Raw genomic sequence first — 22,824 nt, 5'->3', positions numbered from 1 at the left:
GGGTAGGAGCCTTTTATAACCACCTCGCGCACTCACTTCCAGGCTTCCGTCAGAGAGGGCATGATTGCTTCTGAACTCCTGCCAGTTCGGATGTCATTTCCTCTGGCTGGACAGAATCGTCACTGCTCCTTTTGTCGGAGCCATCTCTATGGCTAGTAACGACGGTTGCAGGTGGCGGTAGCAGGAGGCCGTTTGAAGTGCGGCTGTCAGGCGTCAGATCCCAAATCAGTCAGGTGCGTCGCCCTTGGATACGGACGTCCTTGGTGTCAGGTACGTTTGGTCAGCCTGGTGTTTCGGAAGCGAAGTGTTGGAGTGGCGAGCGAGATGTCTTGAGTTCGGTTTGGGGAGTGTTCCGAGCTGCCATGGGCCAGCTCGGGTCACAGCTTTGTGAGGCTTGGGGTCTAGTATAGTTCGTGCTCCTTGCAGGGAGCTCGGGTTCTCAGTAGGGAGCTCGCTCTTAATAGGGAGCTCGGACTCCCAGTAGGGAGCTCGGGTTCTTAATAGGGGGCTCGGACCCTTAATAGGGAGCTCAGACTCCAAGTAGGGAGCTCGGACTCCTAGTAGAGCGGTCTGGAGTTCGAGCTCGGTAGTTAGCTTGGACTTGCTTTCGATGCTCGCTTCGGGCGCTCTACTGTCCCGAGTTGTTTGCTTTTGCCACGTGTCGGGTGATTGCGAGGTCGGGCCAAATTCCCCTTCATCAATTGCCCCCCACTCCCTGCGACAAGGGTCCCGTCTTGGTGCGGGGAGTTCGTAAGGTAGCAGGAGGGTTTTGGTCCGTGCTGAGCGCGCTTGCTTTAATTTGATTTTCAAAAAAGGGCGCGCGTTTGGGAGACGTGACGGCAGTCATTCGAGAGTTGAGCTGTAGATGCTTTTATTGCGAGGAGACGTGCGCCGACACCCCGTCAGTTTCGAGAAGGTGCGTGCTGACACCCGTCCTCTAACAGGACGTGCGCAACACCTCGACAGTTTCGGAAAGACGTGTGCTGATTGGCCTCGGAAGACGTGCGGTTTAGCGCGGCTATGGGCTGTTGGATTGGCTTCGATCTGGGCCGTCGCTTTCCGGCCGCTGTGGATATAAATAGCGCGTGGGGGGGGCCCGTCCTTGCCACTGTTGTACCTCTTGAACTCACGCCTAAGTTTCAGTTCGCGTCCAGGCTCTTCAGCTCGCGTCCCAAGTTCCTTGCTTGTTCGAGCTTTCGTGGTCTACTTCAGTCTTCTTCCCGGGTGAGTGCTTTTGGAATCCCGTTCCATTTCCCAATGTCTAGTTCGGAGGGTACAGACTGTTCAAGAGGGTCTGATGTAGGTTCTACGAACCAGTTTGCGTTCCCCGGTAGTTCAAGTGAGCCCGATGTAGGTCCTGAGGAAGGGGTCGAGCCTACAGCCCGAGGTGCTTCGGGTAGGTCGGCGTCCACCTCCCGTCGTGGCCGGGTTGTAGATCAGTTCGGCCCTTCGACTATGACGCCTAAGGGACTTCAATCCCTCATAGACTACTACGACTTGCCCGGGGAGCACGGTTACTTCATGCCTACGGGTAGCTTCCCTTGGGAACACGGTCCTGATGAGATTGTGATTTTCCGGGAATAACTTGCTGCGGGGCTGCGACTACCCTTTCATCATCTTCTCGTCGAGGTTCTAAACCACTTCGGTGTGACGGTCGGCCAACTTCACCCGAACTCCATTAGGAATTTAGTGGGGACGATCTCCTTATTTTGTGACGAGAACTTTCCTTTGGATCTGGAGATTTTCTCCTCTATTTTAATGCTGAAAAAACAAGCGGGTCCCCTTCCTGGGCGTAGGCGGGCATACTACCTGTCTCCTCGCCCGGGCTTCAAGCTCTTACACGGACTCCCTAATAAGGTCCCTAATAAGGTCCCGGCTGGGGGATGGCCGCTCCCGACTCCGGCGTCACACTTGATAAGGAGACGGCGAAGGGCCTCCGGCAATGGGCACGGCTTGGGCTGGATTGTCAACGGTATCTGACGGAGGCCAAGCTTATTGCTGCGGGCCTGAGTTCGGGTAGGTTCTTTCCCTAGCAATCCTGTCTTGCTCTTCTTTTACGTGTCTTACTGATGCCGAACTCCTTTTCGCAGGTACAATGGACTCTCGAGGGACCCGAGGTGGGCACTTGTTCCAGGGCATGAAGAGGAGAAAACGGGTGGCTAAGCGAGCTTGCGCCGAACCATCCCAGGGTGCGGAGCCCGAGGTGCCGGACTATCCGGCGGAGGAGCCCGAGATGGTTCCTCCTATGCAGGAGCCGGCGGGGGCTCCTTATGCCGAAACAACACACACAGGGGCTCCCGCTTACTCCGAGTCTGCCCATACGCGAGCTGGGCCGTCGGGCTCAGAGGCCCCGGGGGACTTCAGGAGCGTGCTGTCGCCTGTTCATGCTCTTCAACGGAGTAAGGAGGTGATGTTTCCCGAGGAAGTTGCGGCGTGGACCGAGCTCCCTCTGCACCAAGTGGCCTGCCGTGCTGTTACTCATGCCATGGTGGTAAGTGCTCCCTTCTTTAGAGTTCGGCTTTTATTCTTTTATTCGTTCCTTTGATCCCGTTTTCCTTTGATAGGTGAACTCTTCCATTCACGCCTTGGCGAACCAGGTGGAGAGATGCTCGAGGCAAGCGCGAGCTGCCGAGGAGGCTGCTCGAACTGCCGAGGAGAATGCTCATGCTGCTGAGGCTGCTGCTCGCCTCGCGCGGTCTAGGCAGGCGAGGTCTCAGAGAGATGCCGAGGCCATGGGAGTGGTGGTGAAGCATATGGCAGAATTAAAGCTGGACCTGGAGCACCAGGTTGAGTATCTTCAGGAGGATATCAGGGAGAGGACTCAGATCTTCTCTCAAGGCATCGAAGACGCGAAGAAGAAAGCTGTCAGTGATTATATTGCTTCGCCGGATTTCGATGATCTGATGGTGGACTCCTACAGGAGGGGTTTCAAGCTAAGCCGGTGGATGATCCGGAATACGTACCCCGACCTCGATACCAGCGCCATATCCACTTCGCGCATTACTCAAGAGATGGCTAATGCTGCGGATGCTAAACCGGACTCCGAGGGGGAGGCAGGTCCTTCGGGTGTTGTCGAAGTGGCTTCTGATAATGATGAAGTAGCCCCTGGCTTGTAATGGCTTTTTTTTGTACACATCTATCTGAAATGAAATGGCTTTTTGTTCAAGTGTTGGTTGTCTTCGAGCTGCGTTTTTGCCGAACTGACCATTTCGGTCCTTCAGTTCGTTTTCTGACACTATCTGAAATGAAATGGCTATTTTTCTGGTCGTCTTCGAGCTGCGTTTTTTGCCGAACTGACCATTTCGGTCCTTCAGTTCGTTTTCTACCTAGGCTTCAGGGTGCTTGCCTTGGTGGTTTATAGGTAGTATCTTCTTAAGTTGACGACGTTCCATGCTCGGGGTACTTGTTTTTCTTATAGGGTTTCGAGCTCGTATGCTCCCCCACGAGTGCTTTCATTACTCTGTAGGGTCCTTCCCAGTTTGGTCCAAGTTTCCCTACGCCGGGTTCGGGCACCATGACCTTACGGAGAACCAGGTCGCCGACGCAGAAGTTCCTCTTCTTTACTCGTGCGTTATAGTACCGAGCTACCTTTTGTTGGTAGACCGCAGTTCGGATGTGCGCGAGGTCTCTCACTTCATCCAGTAGGTCGAGGTTGGTGCGTAACTCGCCCTCGTTTGTCTGTTCGTCGTACGCTTCTAGTCACAACGTAGGCACTTCGATTTCCGCCGAGATCACCGCCTCAGTGCCGTAGGTGAGGTTAAAGGGGGTCTCTCCTGTGGCAGTTTTTTCCGTGGTTCGGTGAGCCCATAGAACAATTGGTAGTTCGTCTGCCCACAAACCTTTGGCTCGGTCTAATCGTGCTTTCAGTTCGCGGAGGATGGCTCTATTCATTACTTCTGTTTGGCCATTTGCCTGCGGGTGTGCGACCGACGTGAAGTTCTGACTAATTCCCATACTTTGGCACCATTCTTGGAACTTGATGTCTTCGAACTGTTTGCCGTTGTCGGAGATCAGTACCCGAGGTAGCCCGAAGCGGCATACAATGTTTTTCCAAAAGAAGTTCTGTATGTTTCGGGCTGTAACTATTGCCAGGGGTTCAGCTTCTATCCACTTTGTGAAGTAATCTACTGCCACCACTAGGAATTTTCTCCCGCCTGTCGCTGGTGGGAATGGCCCTAGGAGGTCGATGCCCCATTGGGCGAAGGGCCATGGGCTGGTGAGGTATTTGAGGTCGGCAACGGGCTGATGGTGGATGCTGGCATGCTTCTGACACTTGTCGCATTTTCTGACGAGCTCGATTGCCTCTGTCTTTATTGTTGGCTAGTAGTATCCTTGTCAAAGCGCTTTTTGGGCGAGGGCTCTGGCACCCAGGTGTTCGCCGCACAAGCCTTCATGGGTGTCGCGGAGTACTAGCTCGGCTTCAGCTGGGCGCAAGCATCGCAGGTAGGGGAGCGTGTAGAATCGTCGGTACAACCGTTCGTCTATCATGACGTATTTGGCTACTTGGCGCTGCACCCTCTTGGCTGCGTTGCGGTCCGCGAGGAGGGTTCCGTCTAACAGGAAGCTCGTGAGTGGGTCGATCCAGCCCGGCTCTGCTTCAGTGACGGGAGCGACCTCTTCTGCCCCACCGAGAATGCTGGGCCGAGGTAAGTCTTCTACGTACACGGTTCTCCTGGCGTTGTGGCTCGTGCTAGCTAGACGAGACAGGGCGTCGGCCTCAGCGTTTTCTGACCTCGAGATTTGCTTGATGAAGTGTGACTGGAAGTTGAACAGAGCCTCCACTTTTGCCAAATATGCAATCATTGTGAGCTCGCGCGCTTCGTATTCGCCTGTAACTTGGTTGACCACGAGCTGGGAATCACTGCAGACAACCATGTGCTTTGCTCCAACCTTGTGCGCTAGGTTTAGCCCGGCTATCAGTGCCTCGTACTCCGCCTCGTTGTTGGATGCCGCAAACTCAAAGCGTAGTGCGTATTCCAGTTTTGTTCCGCTCGGGCACGTAGCACTATTCCAGCCCCGCTGCCTTGTTGGTTCAAGGAGCCATCTACGTGAAGGATCTAGGGCTCCTCATCCCAGTTCGCGCTTGGTCTAACCAGGAGGGATGCCACACTGGCTGCTACTTCACGGGGTTCGGACTCGTTTGGCTTGGGAGCTCCGAGTTCGCCTGAGCTGGGGATCTCGGGCTCGACCGGCTCAGGGGCTTCGAGGCTAAACGTGCATTCTGCGATAAAATCTGCTAAGGCTTGGGCCTTAATGGCAGTTCTTGGCTTGTACTGGAGATCGTACTCACTGAGTTCGATGGCCCACTTCGTCAGCCGGCCGGAAACCTCAGGTTTGAGTAAAACTTGTCTCAGAGGTTTGTCAGTCAGGACGATGACGGTGTGAGCCTGGAAGTACAGGCGGAGTTTCCGTGCTGCTACCACCAGTGTATACACTAGCTTTTCTATCTGCGGGTACCTTGTCTCTGCTCCCTACAAGATTTTACTAACATAATATATGGGTCGTTGGACCCGGTCTGCTTCCTTTACTAGTACCGAACTGACCACCTCGTCGCTGGCCGAGAGGTACAGTTCTAAGACTTCGCCTTCCTCGGGCCGAGCTAAGGTTGGCACATTGGCGAGGTAGCCTTTTAGCTCGTCAAACGCGAGCTGACAGTCTTGGGTCCATTCGAACCCTTTGCCTTTGATTGCTTTGAAGAAGGGTAGGCAGCGATCTGCCGACTTGGACATGAAGCGGCTTAGAGCGGCTATGCGGCCGTTTAGCCTCTGGACTTCTTTTATTTTCCGAGGTGGTCTCATATCTAGGATGGCTTTTATCTTGTCCGGGTTGGCCTCGATACCGCGTCGATTGACAATGTGGCCTAGGAATTTGCCCGAGGTGACGCCAAAGACACATTTGTTGGGGTTCAATTTCATGCTATACTGACGCAGGATTTGGAAGACAGAATCTAAGTCTTGTATTAATTCTTGTGAAAACTGTGTCTTGACGACCATGTCGTCTACATAGCACTCTATATTTGTGCCGATCAGGGGCCGAAACAGCCTATTTACAAGTCTTTGGAAGGTCACCCCGACATTTTTTAACCCGAAGGGCATGACCTTGTAACAGTATAGGCCGAACTCGGTTATGAAGCTGGTTTTTTCCTCGTCGGATTGGTCCATCCGGATTTGGTTGTAGCCTGAGTAGGCATCCAGGAAGCTAAGCAATTCATGTCCCGAGGTCGCATCCACTAGGCGGTCGATCCTAGGAAGGGGGAAGCAGTCTTTCGGGCAAGCTCGGTTCAGGTCAGTGTAGTCGACGCATGACTTGCCGTTCGCCTTTTTCACCAGCACAGGGTTGGCCACCCAGCTCGGGTAATGGACTTCCCTTATGAAGTCTGCCGCGAGGAGCTTCTCGACTTCCTCGTCGATCGCTTTCCAGCGCTCTGGGGCTAAGTTCCGTTTCTTCTATCTAACGGGTCTGACTAAAGGGTCAGTGTTAAGTTTGTGAGTTATAAGACCAGAGTCAATACCGGGCATATCGGCTGCGGACCATGCAAAAATATCTAAATTTTGGAGTAAAAAACTTACCAGTTCGGTCCGTAGGGGTTCTTTGACAGAAACACCAATCTGGAGTGCGCGAACTAGGTCCGTAGGCGAGGTTGGGATCGCGACTATTTCTTCTGTGGGCGAGGCTCATTCTTCGCCTTGTTCCGCGGGCCGCTCCAGATCGAGGTCGCCGGCCGCCTTGGTCTTTCCCTTTAGGGCGGCAACGTAGCACTTGCGGGACTCGAGCTGGTCGCCCCGCGCTACCCCCACATCGAAGTCCGTAGGGAACTTCATGGCCAAATAGTAGGTGGAGACCACCGCCCGCAGGATATGCGTGATTGTCTGCCCTATTATGGCATTGTATGGGGAGGGGGTCGCGATCACCAGGAAGTCATGGTTGAGTCTGACCGCACAAGGCCACGTGACGACTTCCACAGGCACCGTTATTTTTCCAAGGGGCCTGACTTCCTCTCCGCTGAAGCCCACCAGGGGAGTGCTTGCGGGCTTTAGTTCGCTCCTTGGCAGTTGTAGCCGATCAAACGCCGATTTGAAGAGGATGTCCGCCGAGCTGCCCGAATCTACGAGTACGCGCCTAACCTCGAAGTCGCTGATCCTTAGTTTAATGACAAGCGCGTCATCGTGAGGGTAGCGAACTCCTCGCGCCCGTCGTCTTCTGTGAAGAGGATTGGCTCTTTGGTCTTTGGCCTTTTCGGAGGGTTCCACTCCTCGAGGGTCACTTCGCGAACTGAAGTCCGGGCTGCCGCCGATGTGCACCCCGCTACCACCGGACATCCCACAATTACATGAATGGTTCCCCAAATTGGCCTCTCTGCCGGAGGCTGTCGCTGCATCGGTTCGGTAGGCCTGCTGCTAGTCTCGGGGGCGTCCTTTTCGTGCTCGCCTGGCTGATCCGCTTTATTGCTATTATTGTTGTGCTGTACAAAGTTCCTTAAGTATCCGCGACGGATGAGCCCCTCTATTTCGTCTCGGAGGTTATTGCACTGCTCGGTACTGTGACCATGGTCCATATGGAAACTACAATACAAATTCTTGTTTCTTTCGTTCGGATTTCCCTTTAGGCGAGGTAGCCATTTCACGTACGGGGCGTCCTTAATCATCATTAAGATCTCAGTCTGCCTCGTGTTCAGTGGCGTGTAATCCGTCCGAATTGGCAGGGGAGCTCGGAATGACTGGTTCGGTTTTGGGTCCCGGGCTGGGTTTTTTCGGTCGGCTGAGTTAAAGGGCTCGCCATCCCTCTTTCTTTTCTCATTTCCGCCCTCGGTTCGCTAGTTGATTTCCTCCTCCGTCCTCATGAACTTGTCCGCGAGCTTGAGGAACTCGGCCACGGCCGCGGGTTGGTTGGCTACCATGTGCCATTTGAACTCCTTGTGCGTCACCTCTCTTTTTGCTGCGGCGAGCTGCACCGTGGGGTCTAACCGCGGTATCTGTAAGCATGCTTCATTGAATCGTTTGATGTAGCCCCGTATGGGTTCTCCTTCCCTTTGGACTACCCCGAAGATGCTTTCCTCTGCTCTGGGGCACCATTTGCTGGTGACAAAGTGTGCAGTGAAGACCTGCACGAACTGAGCCCAACACTTTATCGACCCGGGGGCCAAGTTCCTGTACCAAGTGCGGGCTACCCCCTTGAGGGTGGTGGTGAAAGCCACGCACATGCATGATTCACTGGCTCTGGCGAGGTGCATTTGGGACTGGAAAGCGTCAACGTGGTTGTTGGGGTCGAAGGACCCGTCATACTTGTCTAGAGGCGGGAGCTTGAAATCTCTGGGCAGGGGGACTGCCAGGAGTTCTGACGCGAGGGGGGAAGGAACTGAGAGAATCGGGGCAACTCCTACCTCGTCTGAGCTCGTCTCGCCTTTGCCTCTGACCTCTGATAGGACGCGGGTAGTGGTTCGTCGACCTCGACGGCGCCTTCACTACTGAGTGGGCCTTGTACTAGCACTGCTGGCCTCCGTGTTGCCGAGCTCGATGGGCCCGGAGTGCTGGTAGTCCGCTGCTGCCAGTGCGCCGAATCGGTTTTCCACGAGTGGGAACTCTGGTTTGGAGCCCCGAGGTGCCGATCTCGCGGGCGAGGTTCCCGACCCGCCTGCGAGCTGCGAGGCGGGGATGACTTTTCTCTCTCTCCGGCCTGGGGACGAGGCCTGGCTGTTTGGGGGGATCTGGGGCCTGGAGGCCTTTCCTTGGTGGAGGCGTCCATCCTGCGGAGAGGCCTTGACCGGCTTCGGAGCAGGCTGGCGAGGTGGAAGTAATGGTTGGTTCGGTGGCAGTTGGGGGAACTGCTGTTGATAGTGATATTGGGAGAGGTTGTGCAACACTTGGTGCTGGTGAAGCTGGTGTTGCTGGAATTGTTGCATCTAGGCTTGCATTGCCCGCATGCACTGCATTAGGTCGTCCAACCGATTTTGGCTAGCTGCCAGGGGGACGGCGGTTGGTTCAGTGAGGGTAGTTTCGATGGGGAGAGGAAAGGGGATGTTTGTGGCAGGTAGGTTTGCAGGCGCCACTACTTGTGGCGTATTCAGATTGGGAATTCCGTCCACCGAGAGGGGGATGGTGAACTGCCCAACACACACCACGGGAACTTGAGGCTGTTCCCCGGTGGTGTTTGTCTCTGTGCCGCGTCCGGCGTTGCTGGAGGAGGCCATGAGTATTGAGTTTTTCAAGGAAGAAGAAAGGGGTATGAAAGTTTTGGAGGGAGGCCTTTTGAAGCGTTCCCACAGACGGCGCCAATTGATGGTGCACAATCCGGCCGATCTTAGCTGTCAACGATCTTGCCTCTGAACTGTGTGGCAGGGACCTAAAACGGAAGGAGAAGAGAAGCTCCGGGGAGAACCCGACGTAAGGGCTCCGAAGCTCAAGTTAGAGTCTTTCAAAGGCAAGATAGACCAGATAGCGCAAAAGTTAGCATACCTCGTTCCTGGGGGGTAGGAGCCTTTTATAACCACCTCGCGCACTCACTTCCAGGCTTCTGTCAGATCGGAGCCATCTCTGCGGCTAGTAATGACGGCTGCAGGTGGCGGTAGCAGGAGGCCGTTTGAAGTGCGGCTGTCAGGCGTCAGATCCCAAATCAGTCAGGTGCGTCACCCTTGGATACGGACGTCCTTGGTGTCAGGTACGTTTGGTCAGCCTGGTGTTTCGGAAGCGAAGTGTTGGAGTGGCGAGCGAGATGTCTTGAGTTCGGTTTGGGGAGTGTTCCGAGCTGCCATGGGCCAGCTCGGGTCACAGCTTTGTGAGGCTTGGGCCTAGTATAGTTCGTGCTCCTTGCAGGGAGCTCGGGTTCTCAGTAGGGAGCTCGCTCTTAATAGGGAGCTCGGACTCCCAATAGGGAGCTCGCTCTTAATAGGGAGCTCGGACTCCTAGTAGGGAGCTCGGGTTCTTATTAGGGGGCTCGGACGCTTAATAGGGAGCTCGCTCTTAATAGGGAGCTCGGACTCTTGGTAGGGAGCTCGGACTCCTAGTAGAGCGGTCTGGAGTTCGAGCTCGGTAGTGAGCTTGGACTTGCTTTCGATGCTCGCTTTGGGCTCTACTGTCCCGAGTTGTTTGCTTTTGCCACGTGTCGGGTGATTGCGAGGTCGGGCCAAATTCCCCTTCATCAGTGGGGACTAGAGAGAGAAACAGCGGGGTGGCTAAGAAGAAGCTTGGAGCTCAAATGTTTTTTCTTATGAGTTTGAAACCCTAATCCATATATCACGGACTATAGCGTGTTTTAACTCTGAAAATGGTTTTTAACCTTTTTTTATTTCTTTGATGATCTTATCTATTAATTTAGTCTTTTGTCAGATTTTTTTTTTCTGAGATAGAGCTTCAAAGAGCTGGGACATTTTATTTTAGGAGTCTTGGTTGTGCCCGTCTTTGATCCAACCATTGGAATTTATTAAGGAATTGACAGTTGGGAGTTGCTTGGATTTGCAAAGGAGGTGTTTGTGTTGGGGGGAGGGGCCGAGGGGGTTGTCTGTCGATTGAGGGGTTTAGAGATCAATTCGGACGCACGGAAGAACAAGAACATTGCAGCTGGGGAGGTTCTGACTTCTGAATAAGGGAGGTAGCTGGAAGATGTTCAGGTGAGTGAGAAAGTAATGGATAAAGAGATATGTGATCGGCAGGGGGTCGTTGAGAATTCTTTGTCGAGTCAGACTGATCCAGCTCCTCAGACTGTAATTGTGATAGCACCTGCAGAGGATGAAAGTGCAAATGGAGAATGTGGGGGTTCGAAAGCTAAGGACAACGTGCTGGAGACGAGTAAGGTGTCTCTTGAACTGGAGAAGCATACATGTGTCATCGGTGTTAAATGTGGTGGAGAATTCAGCGGTGAAACTTGGGAGGGAGAGAAGGCTTGTAGGATCTGTCATTTGAGTTCTGTCTCAGATTACCCGTCCGAGGTTCCTTCCGATCTTATCACGCTCGGTTGCGGTTGCAAAGGCGAACTGGGCATTGCACATCGTCACTGTGCTGAGGCCTGGTTTAAGTTAAGAGGCAACAGGTATTTATTTTTTGCTTGTTTCTGAATATGGGTGGTTTATATCCACCTTGGATTCATTACTGCTCGACTCATATGGTGCCTGGACAATCATGGCGGACATGAAATCAACTTTATGAATAAAAGGAAAAACTTTCTTGACCTCAAGAAAACATTTAGATCGTTAGATCCTAAAATCACTGAAATGTACTAAAGATGTAGATTTTATAACTCATACCACTAATAACTACAAAATTTGAAAAGGTTCTTGGACATGCAAGAATAACACAGGTCCTCAAAAGTAATCATATTTGGAAAGCCGATCTTATCAAAATAGGTACACCGCGGTTAGATTTAGTCATATAGATGTTGATACCTTGTCCCCATTATGTGGGCAAGAGGACAGGGTTCCATTGAATAGATGGTTGTGCTCTTGTGTCTCAGGATTGTGCAAGCAGAAAGAAAAGGATCAGTTTTTGTTGAGTTGTAGTATGATGTTACGCACAATTTATGCATATTTTCCCCCATTTATTTGGGTGTGTTGGTGTATGTAGGAAACACATTGTGGATGACATCTACAAATTTTAGTTACTAAAAACTTGACAAGTTCTGAGAGTACAATTCATATGTTAATTTTTCTGTTTTTAAAATACATTACCAAGAAGATATCAATTTAAAGTTTTTAACTCTAGCATTGGATATACTAGAAACAAATGTGTAATACAGGCCATGAAACCCAATCAAAACGCATCAGTTGCTGGTACATCTAGTAATAGTATGGATAGCTGTATTTACTTCTGATTGGGTTTTGTAACCCGTGTTAGTTATGCATCTTGTTATCCTGATTCCTGAATTGGATGTTATTTGGGAATGTGGAATGCAAAAGGGAACTGGCTAGATCAGTTGAGCGATTTCTGAAAATAATTAAGGAAGATTTTCTTTTTCATTCTTGACATCTTTGTTATTCAATTGTCCTAAAAGCAGTTTAGAAGCTTAGTACTATTTGGTCCTACATTAACAGATTAGAGGCACAAGGATGACACTTGTGAAAAACAGTCTATCTGCAATTCTGCATTAGCTTAATACTATTTGGCCCTATCTGTAATCTGTTTTCTATGAGATTCTAATGTAATCTAAAGAATTTCTTTAGTTGATCAGTACTTGATTTTGGATTTTTATTGAATAGTATTGATATTTGTTTTTGGAAGATTAACCATTCTTCTTCTGGAGTTTCTCAGAGCTCTCACTTTCTATAATCATCCTAAAATTCAAACCCCTGAATGGGGGAAAAGAGGGTATAGGAATGTTGATTTGGGCCTGAAGCTCACATTAATCTCTCAATGGGCACTCTACTTACTGTAGGACTAGAAATGTTTTCTAATATTATGATTATATATAGATGTTTTGTTCCCAATGGGAATGGAGCACTTGCACACATCTTACTAATCTCTTACTCTAGGACCATCTAAATAATTTAAGGTGATCATGTAGCCTACCCCATATAGTTAGGATAAGGCTTGGATGATGATGATCATGTCTACATATATTTGTTTTGAGGTGCTAGAAACAATTATAGTTTCACCTCTCTACCTTATTATGATTACCATGTCACTAACCCGGAATACCATACAAGAATAGCAGTTACCAGCAATTCAGCTTTTCTGGTGAAGGCAAACTGTTTGAGCTTCTATGAGGCGATTTTTCTGAGATCGGCTTCAGTCAGTGCAAACTCCATTCGAACAGCCTTTACAGCCTTGCATTGGGAACATCTCTGCACTTCTGTGCTTTATTTCATGGGGAGATATGCAAGGCTATAAAGACTGTTTGAATGGGGCTTGCACTGACTGAATCAAGTTTCCCATTTTTCTGGGAATTTACCTTATTATACACTAGAACAAACTTCCTGGATGAGATTATATGGTGCTCAAACATTTAGGACAATCTAATGGAGCACATGAAGTTGGATATTTGAGTGAATATGCCCATAACCTAAGAGATAGATGTAGGGGTGTCAATGGACCGGTGTTGGATTGGACCCTGTCCAAACCAAAATCAATTTGGATGGATTGGACGGACCAACAAGACATACTGAATTGGACCAGTCCAGACTTAATGGTCCAAAGCATTTATTGGATTGGATTGGACCTGGTCCATCCATAATGAATTCATATTGGATTGGGTTGGATTGAGCCAATATCTGGTCCATTGATAGAAGATAAGTGTCAATGGACCAAGTTTGGACTTTGGATTAGAATTAATCTAAATTAAAACAAATTTGAAGAGATTGGACAGTCCAGACATTGAATTGGACCGGTTCAAAAAATTCACTGGATTGGATTGGACCTGGTCCATTTGTAATGGACTGGATCGAATTGGACCAAATCCAGTCCAATTGACACCCCTAAAAAGATGTGCTATATCATGTAGAACAATTGTTGTATGAGTTATGGATGCCTCACTGACCTACTCCTAGTTTGTTCTTGGCATTAGAATGAAATGTAGAAAAGGGGGAATTGGCATTGAAACATGCTTCATGCACCAATGTGAATGATTTTGTCATCATTCAATATTTCAAGGGTTCATAGAAGATATGGAGATTATCTCTTATGCTTCCATAGGCATGAAGTTCCATCTGAAGACCATGTGGATATCTGATCGATCTTCTGTGTTATATCAATAATTTCAGTGCCTTTAACAAGGCATAGTTCACCAAGGTCATGCCTTCCAATTTAAATTCAGGTTGGATGAGGAATGTTGAGGGCATTCATGGAACCACAATTGTGAGACTAGATCTTTGACAAATACTAGAGTGAAAATCTTCTTCATCCGTAGAAATCCTTTTTAGATCAAATCTAAATAGGGTCATGCTCCACTGCAGAGATACTGATCTGTAAAGGTGGTTATTTTTTTTTTTAATTGTTGTTCTTTCTCAGGTTGGGGTAGGGGGTTGTATGCCGTTATAAGGATGGCTTTGAACCAAAATTTTGTGTTGTGGCTCTTTCTTTTTTATTTTGGGCTCTTTATATTTTTCCCTTTTCTTCTTGTATCTTATTCTTGCTTTTTATTGTTTTCTGATGGAGTTTTCTTGTTAATGATAAAAAAATAATGTTGAACTTGAGTACCCAGAAAACCCTTCATAGATGTAATTAACATTTTCTTTGTCTCTTTTATCGAATCCTAAAGCACTGGGATAGCCAGGACCATTATTGGATAATAATGCTTTTTGTTTCTGTATGTTGAGATTGACCTGTCATTTTCATGAAAATCATATGCTAATTTGCAGGATTTCTGTATTCTATGAACCATATAATACACACCAGTTCTATTAATCATATTTATGAAGGCTTTTGTCAAGCATAATTTGGACAGCTACTACAAATACAACATATTTCAGTTTCCAAAATTGCAAAGGTATATGGCATAGAGAAATGTTTGGATATCAATCGAAAAAATGGGAAATGTTTGGATGCTCTTTTGAGAACTAAGGTTAGTATTTTGATTGGTAATCAATCTATGTTTGTATGAATGTTCTACACCTTTAGAATATCCTGAAAATGTTATTGGTTAAAAGAATTCAATTAAAAACTTTAGTATGACCTAGTGAAAAAAGAACACTGATTGTTGAATTTACTTACACAATATCAAGGTCAAAATAATGTACTTTTCATCAAATAGCAAATCATTCACAGGGTTAAATAAGTGCTTTTGTAGACTCACCTCGGAGAAATTAATTAGTATTATTTAAATTGTGTACTTAGGTGCCAACTGTTTTTGCTAAAGTATCTACTTGCCAGCTGTTGAGTACTTGTTTTTTCTCTTTGTCCATTAATTTTCCTTATACTATACATATTCTGCTTACTCTGTCGTCCTATTTTCCCATATTATACTTTATTAGTCATGGCACATGGAGATAAACTCCTTTTCAATGACAAATCTTACAAGAAAATGTTGCCTCATGCTGCCACCAGCAAATTCCACCTTAGCACAAGTACCTGTTTCTTCTTCAATCCCCCCCCCCCCATCCTGTGTCTGCATTTTAAACATTGAACGGAAATGCTATTACAATATTCTCAGCATAAAATTGGATACTTAATAAGTCTCTTCTAAATTTTAATACTAGTTAGGCAATGTCGATTCTTTGCTACCACAATTCAAACTAGATTTCTTACAGAGCCCAAATCATTACAATGTTATTGCTTATCTCTGGATCAGAAATTTGCACATGCCTTACTTGAGATCACTATCATGCCTTTGTACAAAACTGATCTTTCGGGCTGGAAGCTATAGATAGACTGGAAATGCAGGACAGAATACCTATTCACATCTAAATTGTTGGGAATAGGTCAGAAGGAGAACAGCACTAAAAGTAATGGTGCCTGGTTTATTATTTGTAATAAATTAGAAATGTCTTTTGCAAATCCACAACATCAGGACTTCAAGCTTACTTGATTGTCTCTTCAAAGGTTTGCATAGTATTACATACTCTCAAAGAACCATTCAACCTAAAAGCTTAAGCTATTAGGTGAGGTCCTTGAATAGATTGATATTCTCTAACACGCCCCCTCACACGAAAGCCCATTGGGCTTGAAGTGTGAACAAGCACAGGCCCACCCATACCTTGTGCTGAAACTTAATTAATTATAATGGGGGTAATGAGGATCGAACACTAGACCACTTGGTCAAAGTGGCTTTGATACCATCTCAAAGAACCATTCAACCTAAAAGCTTAAGCTATTAGGTGAGGTCCTTGAATAGGTTGATATTCTCTAACACATACTATATTAATATCTTACTTTTTTTTTCATGTAGATGTTGTGAAATTTGTGGAGAGACTGCCAAAAATATCACAGGTGTGGGGGACAACAAATTCATGTGGGAATGGAATGAGAGGAGATTGGGGGCTAGAAGTACAAACTACTCTGGTAGGAGGGGATGCTGGCGGGGACAGCCACTTTGTAACATCCTGATGACATGCTTGGTAATATCCTTTATACTTCTATGGTTTTTCCATGTAAGTATGTTCTGATACTACTGTGAAGAAGACATTGGAGCTTGTCATGCATCATCAATATGCAAACTTGAATATTGTGCATGATTGCACTGTACAGTGTGTGGTTCAGTATGGTATGCTGTTATTCAGCCCCAACATTTTAAGGGATGTAGTGGATCCTGATCCTGGCCTCTAAGAATTTAGAATTGATTTCATCAACTGTTACAACCCCAGATAGCAATTCATATATTTTTTGATAACAACTCATATTATTAACGTGAACTTTTTGCAAACTATCATTGCTTTGGCTGCAGTGAATACAAGCAATGGTGCTTTTAGATTTGTCTAGGTGTTTGAATCTTTATCACACAAGTCGGATTAGAATTGGTTAGATTTCAGGATACTAGGAACTACTTCCCTCTGTCATTGATTGTTTGAGTGTTCCTATTTGTACATTTTGAAGTCAACATACTGTTTTATACTTCCATTGGATTTAGTGAAACAATCATCTTTTGGCTGTTCTTTCACTTCAAGGCATTTGTTCGACTGAAGTTGTACCAACTTATTGCTGGCTAATTCAACAGAGAATAACAGGCCCCATGATCCTTTGTGACCTAGTGACCAGGACAACTGACTGGATCCTGGTTTTTTTTATGGTTTTGATCATTAAATCCAGCCATCGAACCATTCAACCTATGGCCTAGACAACTGTTTGGTTTGGTTATCAGGTTCAGGTTCCAGACATTACATGTGATGAATGAGTATGTTTGTATCTGTCCTATCCGTATCCCTTAAGTCTTAACATCTGGGTCTTTGCCCCCCCCCAGAATTTGCAACCTAAGTGTTCTTTAAAAGAGGAACTCTGTTCCAAATTGGGCTTGAGTGATACAAAATCCAATTTAATCTGGAGAAAAATGTTTCCATACATGATACATTCAGTATCCCAGTGCTGGAAGAATCCAGTATGAGACCATCTGTTCTATTAATTCCCATCTTAAAATTTAATTTCAATACTGAAAACGTCTAAAAAAAAGATGGAAATAAGGCTTCCAAAATTTGGTTCGTTGTTTCAATGACTGCTTTATATTGCAATGCTAATCAGCTAGCAGTATGAATTTTTTATAAAATACCGATTTTAACGATAATCTTTCTAATTTTTTGTTAAATATTTATATATAAAATTATTTTGTTTAATACATGTAACCCCCAAGTTAAAAGGCCATGTTCTTTTTTCGGAAACATATTTACCTGGGTAAATGCACTTACCACTTACCTGGGTAGGTGCATTTACCCATGTTTTTTTTTGTTTGATTTACCTAGGTAAATGAAATACTTTATTTTCCCATGTTCTTTTGCAACACCCACTTTACTGGGTAAATTGTTATTTTTGCATCTCTTTCCAATTTTACCCTTTGGCCCAAATCCATGTTTTTTTGGACATGGATTTGAAAACCATGTCACAAAGTCTTAAATGCCCCTAAAATTTTTGGAAATAAACCATGCTGCCTCTTCTTTTAAACCTAATTTGAGCCTAATTCAAAATTTTCCTCTAGAACGATAAAAGAAAACACCATCTACCGTTATTTTGGGCTCAAATTTTGGGCATTTAAGACTTGTCATAATTTCTGGTTTTCTTTATAAAAATCAAACTAGTTCTGGTTATTTAATGAACCATTGAAGGTTCAAAAATAACAAATAGCAAAGGAGAGTTTAAAATGTCAATGCTTATAAGATCATGCAACATAAGTTTCTCTGCTACTTCCTGTAATGAAAGAAGTGAAGATTTGTGGTTCCCGGTTTTTCCGGTAAGTTAAAATACAAATTCAAGAGTACGGTAAGGTAATAAATAATACATTGGTATCAAACGTTTCAAGTTCCAACAACAACACACTCTATCTATAAAAAGAAAACAAACAGCACACTCTTGGAATACCCAAGTATGGAGGATAAAAATCTCAACACCAACTCACAAAGGCATTCTTCACTTTCTTCTATCAACAGTCGCTATCATGCTCCAATCCCGGTTGTGCGCTTATCCTTGCACAAGACACAGGCCTAATAGGCCTTAGATGCATGGTTAAAGAATCCCCCGCTTAGCCCATAGCTAGTCATTGTTTCAAGGCAGGTCATTTTGGTGAAAAAATTTACAGAGCCCCAAGCCAGGTAGGAAAAAACGAATTGCCAAGGTTAAGAGCAGGGCCAAAAATAAATCACAGAATTTACAATAAATTAGAATCGCAGACCTTGGTACAAACATAAAAATATAATGGACCTCAGGATTCTTTCCAAGAACTGCCTCGACTGAACCACCCTCTCTGCCACAAGCTTTTCTGCATGAACAAACTCAACTGAATCATTTCCTTTTCATTAAAAAAAAAAAAAGGGAATTTAAGTTCAAATGATAAAGATAAACTACAATTATCTTTAGCAGCATTCCTTGTTCCTTATGAGACAAGAACCTAGATGTTTACATAAAGATGGAGATTTCTTACTCCTAACTTATCAGAACCAGACAATCACTTATCTGCAAACCTCACGTGGGGCTAAAGCAGAATGTAAATTGAAACCAGAAAATTTTTTTACCAGCTCAAACTACAATACTTGTTAGGGCAAATTCTGTTGTCTCTCCTTAACTTTGGCTAATAGTAACAAATTCTCCTTCTGTACTTTAATTTTATAACAATTTTGACTTTCTTATCATTTTATCATCAAATAACAATCAACAAGAAAAATTCATTAATGATTTAAAGTAGAAGATCCAACAAGTAGTTGTGAACAAGGAGCATGCCCAATACAAGGCAAAACACCCAACCCATATTACAATGACTTTTCTTTTCATTTTCAAATTGGATAATCTGCTCAAAGTCCCAGGGTTTGGGAAGAGAAAGACAACGAAACAAATAAAGGAAACAAAATTTTTAAGGTAATAGCAATTGCACCATTTAAGTAGCTTGAAAATGCTTTTAACCTTCTACTAAATCCCTAAGGTGGTATAAGCATGTTTAGTATTTCCAAAATAACTTGTTATTCTCCCCATAAACTCCAGTACACAAAATGGTGAAACCATAGACATAGATTATAGTCCATAGAATAGAACAATTGGTAGCATAGATGGCTAAAGAAAAAAAAGTGTATGAATTCACATACCTGATCATCATTTAATTTCCATCTTAAGGTCTTCAAACGCTGAGGCTCATCCTAATCCCAAGAAAGATGAACTTTACTTTGTTGTAGTGCACGTGTATGGAAATCTAACCCTTGATAGTTTGTTGGTGTCTGAAGAAAATGGGATAAATAAGTGATGTGCCCAACAAATAAACATCCTTAACCATTTATCATAGTTCACAGAAATCTAACATCCTAATGTTAAAGCTTTAGGATATACCGCAAAGATGTTAGGAATTTTCTTTTTATCAGTAACTGAAGATGTTAGGAAATTTATGAACTGGAAATTGAAGATATTTCAACTGAAGCCATATACTTTGGCTAAAAACAAAGTTCTTTTTTTTTCTCTTTTTGCCTTACGTAGGCAAAAATTCCTGAGAAGACGCTTCTTAGATTGGGAACAAAGAAGGTGTATCTTACAATGGATTGGCAAAAATCCCTAAGAAGATAACATTGTCCAAACACCCATGGCCATTACAATGAACTGCTAAGCTTAAGAATGTTTATCCATGAAACTGACCAAATACTATAATCATCATGCCTTTTGAGTCAACATTTTTAAACCAGAGTCCAAAAGCTTCTGAAACATTTATAATTACAGTATGTTGGTTAGCATATACAACTCATGCCTGTTAGCAAGATCAGTGTACTGCAATTATTACCATTTCAAAAAATAATAAAGCCTTTGAACGAACCCAAATAAATATCAAATTCAGATACAAACCCAAATAAGGAACAGATAGCCTAATTTGTTCCCTTTTGACCTTCTCACTGATACTAAGACAAGAATTGCAAAATGGGAAAACTTCAAATAACTATATAATTACAAATTACACGAGATCACTAAAACACCAAATATAAAAGGTTAGTTCACACTTAACAATGTAGAGAACTCCTTTTGACTCCAAAAAAAAAGGATATTCAAAACAAGAACTAGCTGAAGCGAATCGAATCAGTCTAGATCTACATCATATCCCCGCCATTAACACATACAGGGCCGAAAAAAAAAAACCAGAAAAGTTGGTATAGTCCACACAAACATAAAAGAGAGCACATTATACACCTTCTCCAGCTAAAAGAAATAAAGCTACTACAGACCACGAATGAAACACACCGAACTACACTAGATCCACCTCAGGATCCCATGCAACTATAAGATTTCGACCTCTTCATCTAATAAGTGAGAAAACCCTAAGATCTTCAGCTCAGAACCAATAAAACAAACATGAATAGCTAAAACTCAAGCACTGAGAATCTCAGCATGATCTAGCTGACAAAGATGAAATTAGACAACATTGTATTGCAAGATCTGCTGAACTAGCCCAAAAAACCAAGTACCTTGCTTCTTCGGAGAAAAATCGCCATGAATCTAAAAGAATTATTGCGTCCTTCGCCTTCTTTCTTTCCATGAAGAGAGGAAGACGTTGGGCGTTGGTGAAGAGAATACGAGCCGAAGAGGAGGAGAAATGCAGAGCCGAGAGGTGAGAGGAGAAACGCAGAGCCGAGATCCGGGAAAAAAGTCAAAGAGACACTCTATCTTGTGGGGGCAATTTTGAGATTTTCCTTTTTATCTATTTACCCTCCACTTGGAAAACCAATATACCCGAGTGTCGCAAGGGTATCGTTTACCCGCGAAACTGATACCCAGTAAAATTAAACTTAACGTGGGTTTCATATGATTTTAAAATTCGAATACAGATAAATTGGTCAATGGGATTGACCAAACTTTCCCCTTCACTTTATGAAAAACGAACATGGCCTAAATGAAATTTATATTATTTTAATCATTGTTTTAAATTGTTTAAGCCATAAGGCACACTATCCTCACAACTTTGATGTAATGCCTAGGCCCTTGTCAAAAAGAGGCATATGCCTCAAACCTCGAGGCATGAGGCATAGCGTGAGGCATGAAAAGGTGTAAGTCTTGACTGTGGGTGATTTTAATACAGATATATATTTAATGAAAAGACAATAGGGCAAATTAATTTTTTTTTATTAGTTTCTGTTATTTTTTTGGGAGAACTCTGTGCATAAAAAAAAAGAGTAGGGATGCAACTTTGGCAGGCCAAACCCAATCCCATATCAATCCAACCTGTAATTTTATATGGGTTAGGCTTAGATTTTCAATTCTATATGTATATATAGGCACATATTTGCATGTATAAGTGCATACATGCATTTTTTTTTATTATTATTTTGTACACCATACATGTATTCATACATATAGACTATATAGGCATACATTATATCAAATTTTAGTGTGGGTTGATTAACCAACCTAAGCTTGACCTAGGCCTGAGCCCAACCCCAAGTGCATCAAATTTCAATGCAGGCTAAGCCTAGGTTGGACTGTTTGGGCTTGACCTCAAGCTTGGGCCTTACTCTTAATTTTTAGGGTTGAGCCTGGATTGACCTTAAACATGGTCCAGCCTATCGAATTGAGCCCGATCTTCTCAACCCGAGCCTAGCCTGCACTATGCACTCAGGTTGGGCTTGGGCCCGGACCAAACTCGAGTTGGTCAATGAACCCACTTTAAAATTATATATGTATATACATATATGTAAGTTTATATACATATATGTACGTATATATGTAAATACATATACAAATATATATGTATATAGGTAAATATATATGCAAAATTTACGTGTGTGTGTAGTTGGGTTGGATTTGAGCTACCTGAATGTTAGGCCTGGGCCTAGCCAAAAAAAAAAAAAACCCAATTTCTAAGGCCTGAGCCCAGCTCGAGGTCCGAAAATTCAAGTATAACCTCTATAAAAGTCCTTCTAATAGCTTGCGGATTAACATTTTTTAATTTGTATTATAATAACAGGGGAATAAATGGCAAGATTTAAAAATCCATGATTAACGACATTAATGGTGGTAAGTGGTAACTGATGGGCAATTTGAAATTTGAAAGCTAAAGGACCACAATTAATGGGGCATAAAAATGAGAAAAGGCACATGGGAATTAATGGGCTAGATGGTACAATAAAATATGAATTTGATATGGACCAATCCATACAATCAATACAAACGATAGGTATAGACATGGGATGAATGGTGTATAATTTTTGGATATTCAATCCGTCCTGACCCTAATAGGATGTATTTATCAAACCTATAGGGTTTGGAATGGGTTATATTTATATAGGAAATAAAATATGTGGTATGATATAATATATTGTATAAAATAATTTATAACATACAATATATTAAAAGAAATTAATTAAGTAGAAGTCAGGAGGAACTCTATGGCCTATGGAATTCCTAATTGGTTAACTCACAAGTTTGGGGATCTGGTTAGGTTCAAGTAAGTAATACTTTTAGGTGAGTTACTTGTTTATGAAATTTATATTTTTATTAGTTAATTTTAAAATGTTATTGGCATAATTATTATTAAATTTAACTGAATTTTAAATTAATATAATTAGGATTTAAGATTGCAAAATATAAAATGTTATCCATTTGTCTAAATTCAAATTAATACTCAATTGGTTTGGGCAAGTTTAAGTTCAATCCAAGCAATTCTAGGTGAAATATTTGTTTACGCATTTTAATTTTTTATCAATTAATTTTAAAATTTTATTGATGTAATTATTTCTAAATTCAATTGGACTTTAAATTAATGTTACTAGGATTTGGGATTGCAATTTTGTAAGTGTTATCT

At 44.1% G+C, this 22,824-nt stretch overlaps 1 protein-coding gene and 1 long non-coding RNA gene across 5 annotated transcripts; one reads left to right on the top strand and one right to left on the bottom strand.

The window, feature by feature from the left end:
- The first annotated feature begins 10,350 nt into the window (after window positions 1–10,350).
- Window positions 10,351–16,251, top strand: LOC104609749 (uncharacterized). Of its 4 annotated transcripts, none has more exons than XR_016080091.1 (3): window positions 10,351–11,022; window positions 14,282–14,484; window positions 15,808–15,946. XR_016080091.1 is itself a non-coding variant. In XM_088894166.1 (2 exons), exons 1-2 carry the CDS (start codon window positions 10,619–10,621, stop codon window positions 14,325–14,327), a joined length of 450 nt encoding a protein of 149 aa, XP_088750292.1. In that variant the 5' UTR covers window positions 10,351–10,618; the 3' UTR covers window positions 14,328–15,438. The 4 variants fall into 4 exon arrangements, 2 of the variants coding, with proteins under 2 accessions (XP_088750292.1, XP_010274427.1); XR_016080092.1 differs by having other exon boundaries at window positions 14,282–14,409; window positions 15,808–15,944; XM_088894166.1 differs by lacking the exon at window positions 15,808–15,946 and having other exon boundaries at window positions 14,282–15,438.
- A 1,502-nt stretch (window positions 16,252–17,753) lies between these two features.
- On the bottom strand, window positions 17,754–20,698 carry LOC104609748 (uncharacterized). The gene is made up of 3 exons (XR_737316.3): window positions 20,492–20,698; window positions 19,136–19,264; window positions 17,754–18,318 (listed from the first exon to the last, which is right to left on the bottom strand). It is a non-coding gene; the product is annotated as an uncharacterized LOC104609748 (long non-coding RNA).
- Between the last annotated feature and the right edge of the window lie 2,126 nt (window positions 20,699–22,824).

This window comes from Nelumbo nucifera, chromosome 1, assembly GCF_055504915.1.
Source record: "Nelumbo nucifera cultivar China Antique chromosome 1, China Antique-T2T, whole genome shotgun sequence".
Lineage (NCBI taxonomy): Eukaryota > Viridiplantae > Streptophyta > Magnoliopsida > Proteales > Nelumbonaceae > Nelumbo > Nelumbo nucifera.
Note: the sequence above shows the minus strand (reverse complement) of the source record. Positions and strands in the feature narration are given on the sequence as shown.